Consider the following 4,656-nt stretch of genomic DNA (forward strand, 5'->3'; position numbering starts at 1 on the left):
TCTCTCTCTCTCTCTCTCTCTCTCTCTCTCGCTCTCTCTCGCTATTACCTTCACCGTTTCGGACATTCATTCTATCAAGAGAAACAACACGTCTACTGACACATATTATTATACACTAGCACTGGCTCGTCTACTGGCTTAACGGAAGTGGGGGTACTGGCTGGTACTGCTCCTGCGCCCAAAGGGGGGGATCCTTCTCGCATCTCAGTTACTTTCTTTTTTTCTAAATCTCTTTCTCCCTCGTCACGCGCGATCCCCCAGCCGAATTTCTCTTTATTTTATTTCCTTCTCGTATTTCTCCGTCCATCTCCCTTGTCTTTGGTTCTCCAAGTCCTCAAGAGTAAAATCGTGAGCCTCCTCGCGGCAGAGCTACCTGGCTGGGATCAAAGTACAAGGTACCGCGGAGCGTACCGAGCTTTTCAACTAGAGGCACTAATCTTTCTAGAGATTGAAGATTAAAAAAGAAAAAGAAAAGAGAGTAGTACGTAAGGCACTCTAAAAGGCATTCAAAGGTAGTTCGTGTATCGGCATGTACTCACTAGGTTATTAGCAATAAGATATATTTTCAATACTAACTAGAGTCTCTCTCCTCTCCCTGTGGTACTGTATAGATTGTAGCATCATAGCAATTGTACAATAACAACACGTGTACAAGTGTGCTATATTCGTTTGCAGGTGGCATGCTCGCGTATATGAAAAACTTTAGGCACGTGTATAGTTAAGTAAAAGCGCAAAAACATGGTAAAAGTTCATAGGTCAACACGAGAGACTGACAGAGAAATGCAAAATCTAAAGGGTTAAAGGGCCAAAAGGGTTCAGGCTAACAGCATGGATAGGCAAAGGTGCTAAATGTATTCGGTCTCGATGTAGTTGCGTTCGATCCACCCGGATCGCAGCTTCGGTTCGGCTTCAGGTCGAGATTGAAGAAAACCCAAGTGCGACCCGAGGAACAAGTGTCAGTGTGAAGATAACGATGTGCGTGGTGGTACGTGAGATGAGTCTCTCGTGAGATGGGGAGCAGGAATGTGAAGATCACACGTGTGTGGAGTATGGAGGTGACGATGGTGACGATGGTGTCGCGACTAACAGGACGGAAAGAGGAGAGACTGTTTATTTTTTTTTATTTATTTTTTTTTTCTTGTTTCACTGAGCATGAAGACTCACCCTGCGGGCCAGAGGGGTTCGAGTTGGAGTTGGGCTGCGAGGAGTTGGGCTGAGGGGGCTGAGGTGGAGGCTGGGTCCCGGGGGGTGGCCCGTTCTGTGGCATGTTCCAGGAGTTCCAGGAACCCCCGGGACCACCACCCGCAGCCCCGCCAGTACCCGCCGTGGGCCCGTAGCCCCCTGAAGCGGCCGCCGCCGGCCCACCTGCGATCATTAACCACACAAACACGTGTCACCACCTTCCGAGCTTTTCCACTTCTTTCCCTTTCACTTTCACTTTCACTCAGGCACCCACACACATGCTCTCACTCCCCCGTGCCCTCCTTGTTCCCTCGCTCTCCCTCTAATCCCCACACATTTTCCCTCGATCTTTCAATTGTCATGTTCTGTCCTCTGGGTCGACCGGCAGGAGGCAGCACATGTTCTCGCGTGTCTACGTCCTACGAGAGCATCGCCGCTTCTGCCGGCCTTCGTAAAGAAATAAATGAAAAAAAAAAAAAAAAATAAAAAAAAAAAGAGGATGGGATTAATGTAAAAGACTGTCCATGCGCGCCACATGCTATTCTCGCGAACATTCCGAGATTCCGTAGCCCATCATTATTTGCGGCTCCCTCTTTTTTCCCCGTCTCATTCTCTCGCGCTCTCGTAACTTTCCTTCGCGTTCCAGTCGAGAGACAGCCAACCTCTCCAAGCAGGATGGATGGGGAGGAGGGACAGGATCCAAGTTTAGTTAAATTTCCTAAACGGCGGCGTCCGGAGGTCGAATCGGCGCGACGGCTCTTCCAAGTCTTTCGCACTAGATTCTTTTTCTTTTTCTTGAAAAAAAAAAAACTTGACTCAACGGATGCCGAGTGCCCGCCGAGGCCTGAAACCGTCCCGACCTCCGGAGTGCCGAATGGCGACTCGAAACCAGGGGAAACCTCCAGCGATCACGGCTCTTGGACGTCGCGCGCTCCAGCACCGTGATGCGGATCCTCATCAGGATGCACTCTCCACTCTGGCATCCTGCATGAGGTCCGCGTTAATCCGGAATGAGACAGTCGGATAAAGTTAAAACCATTGTTAACGGTTAACCAAGAAAATAAATAGACATCCGTATACAGCCGTCCCATTCCAGATCGTTCGTTCGAACATTATCGAAACTTCTCCATTAGGCCCTAACGCGGCAACGGCAGGCTGGTTCTTTTCCTTAAAATTTAAATCCACGTCACGTCTTGCAATTCATACAGTTAATCGGCAAAGCAAAAAAGAGCCTTTTTGACACGGAGGGAGAGTAGAGAATGAAACGTGTATCGTATTCTCCAAATGTTATAAGGAAGAGAGAAAGAGAGAGAGTCTGTGTGTGTGTGTAGGTGTATGGGAGGGAGGGAGAGGGAGGGAGAGAGAGAGAGAGAGAGAGAGAGAGAGAGAGAGAGAGAGAGAGAACCAGCCTGTGATCGATGAGAATGTAGGACGAATATCGAAGCAACATAAGCATAAACATAGTAAGAGAGAAAGAGATTAAAACTCACCATAGCTCCCGTAGCCCTGAGTGGCAGCCGCTGGCTGCACGTTGTAGCTGCTACCCCACTGATGAGGGGGCGGCGGTGGAATCTGCTGTTGCTGAGGTGGACCAGGAGGTGCTCCCCAGCCCTGGGCATTGTACTGGGTACTGTATCCCGCGTATCCGCCAGTCTGAGGACTGGTGCCCCAGCCCTGGTACTGCTGCATCATATTCCCAGGTGGTCCCATGGGTCCCCCCATCATCGGTCCTCCCATCTGACCGTTCGGTCCACCCATAGGACCCATGTTACCAGCCATGCCCATTGGCGGACCACCCTGCTGCGGAGGGCCCCACTGACCCTGATGACTCTCGCTCATCTTGCTCGAGGAGTCCCGCGGCTCGGCACGTTTTATCTCTACCTGAAAGCAGGACAGTTCACCACGTGTGGAGAAGCAAGCAAGAGGGCCTCCTCTCACGATCGTGCGCGCATCCGAATTACGTCGTCATTTACTTTTCTTAACCGGTCGGACACGTCACAGAAGCGAACTCGCGAGCGATCGACGAAGCTGCGCGCGAAGTTATCGAAATGACGAGTCGATTCGGCTGCGCGACTCGCAAAAACAATTTCTATCTATGTTTCGCTCCCTCCTTTTCCCGGCGCAACGTTCGTCCAAGCCAGTGCATGTCTACGAACCTTCCGAATCCACTGTCGATCTCTCTCTCTCTCTCTCTCTCTCTCTCTCTGGTATCAACGAAGGAGAAACAATACAGAGGCCGAACGGGCAGGCCAGCCAAAGAGAAAGAGAATCGGCAAAACGCGAGGTCGACAGTGAGAGTCGGCACGAGAAGAGAAGAGATGCACACAGCAAACTGTTTATGCTAGCCTCGTGTCCTGAGATCATAACCACTGAGAGTGTAAAGGAGCTTTCTTGACTTAGAGTAATCTCGCAGCGTAACCGTAACCGTAGCAGCACCGTGTATCTATGCTCTAACAATAAGAAGGTTTGTGTCTACGAGTGGATGTGGATGTTTGTGCGTGCGTGCGTGCGTGGCATCGTCCACGTGGCGTGTCAGTGACGCGTGTGACGTGTGTGACGTGTGTGACGTGTACAACCAAATCGTAATGGTACCATAGATAAACCTATATCGTATCGTAACGTATTGTATCGTATATAAACGCTAGCATCGTACAAATAGAAAGAGACAGAACAAGAAGAAGAGCACACAGTGGTGAGAGAACAAGTGCCTGGTTAGAGCTGATCGCAACGATACACACATACATTTATATTTAGGTGCAAGTCTAACAAGGATAGCTATAGATATATATAGACGTATTTATATCTACGTAGCTAATAAGTATATAGATATAAATATATATGTACCGATTATCGTAATATAGTCTCTCATTCATATATTTATATTTATATGTATAGCTATAGATCTCTAGATCGATATATATATGTGTATATACGTAGGAGACTTACGCGCCCATTAATTTAATATAGTAGCAACGATATTAATTATTAAATAATATATTATACTTGTGGTGTGTAGATTATGCTATACCTGTTTTCCATTCAAGTTGACGAAATGCTCCGCGACACATCGGTCCACCGCGTCTTCGTCCTCAAAGCTGAGAAAGCCAAACCCTGCCGTCCAAACGTGACACATTGTATATCAAAAAATATGCCCCGAGGTTGTATCCCTCCAGGTATAAACAAATTGTTTGTCTCATGTTCTTGGTTAATTATCTCATCACATTTTATCATTTGCCATTCCTTTTTTTTTTTTTATTTTCCGGTTGTCGGCTTCAACTTTGGATTTTCATATATTTTGCTTTTATTCGGCCGACTTTGGATCCTCAGTCGCTTCGGCCGCGTCTCGTGGCTTGGCGTATAGATCGATCAAAACGTGATTTCATTTACAATCTATTTTCATTAGTCTTTATGCTTTTTTTTTTTTTTTTTTTTTTTTTTGTTTTATTTTTTTTTTTTTTTTACATTTTTTTTTTT

The 4,656-nt window shown here is 47.3% G+C and overlaps 1 protein-coding gene across 6 annotated transcripts in view; it reads right to left on the reverse strand.

Annotated features, from left to right (window-relative positions):
• LOC107269540 (heterogeneous nuclear ribonucleoprotein 27C) overlaps nucleotides 1–4,656 on the reverse strand; it is a 34,616-nt gene that overhangs the window by 25,525 nt on the left and 4,435 nt on the right. For 5 of the 6 annotated variants that reach the window (XM_015743493.2, XM_015743489.2, XM_015743491.2 and 2 more), the window contains exons 4-6: nucleotides 4,211–4,293; nucleotides 2,673–3,063; nucleotides 1,165–1,365 (exon numbers count right to left, since the gene is read on the reverse strand). In XM_015743493.2, the coding sequence (XP_015598979.1) occupies nucleotides 1,165–1,365; nucleotides 2,673–3,063; nucleotides 4,211–4,293 (675 nt within the window). The remainder of the gene's footprint in view (nucleotides 1–1,164; nucleotides 1,366–2,672; nucleotides 3,064–4,210; nucleotides 4,294–4,656) is intronic. The other variant, XM_015743494.2, reaches the window with a different exon arrangement.

Source organism: Cephus cinctus, unplaced genomic scaffold (genome assembly GCF_000341935.2).
Source record: "Cephus cinctus unplaced genomic scaffold, Ccin1 Ccin1_scaffold0670, whole genome shotgun sequence".
In the NCBI taxonomy this organism is placed as follows: domain Eukaryota; kingdom Metazoa; phylum Arthropoda; class Insecta; order Hymenoptera; family Cephidae; genus Cephus; species Cephus cinctus.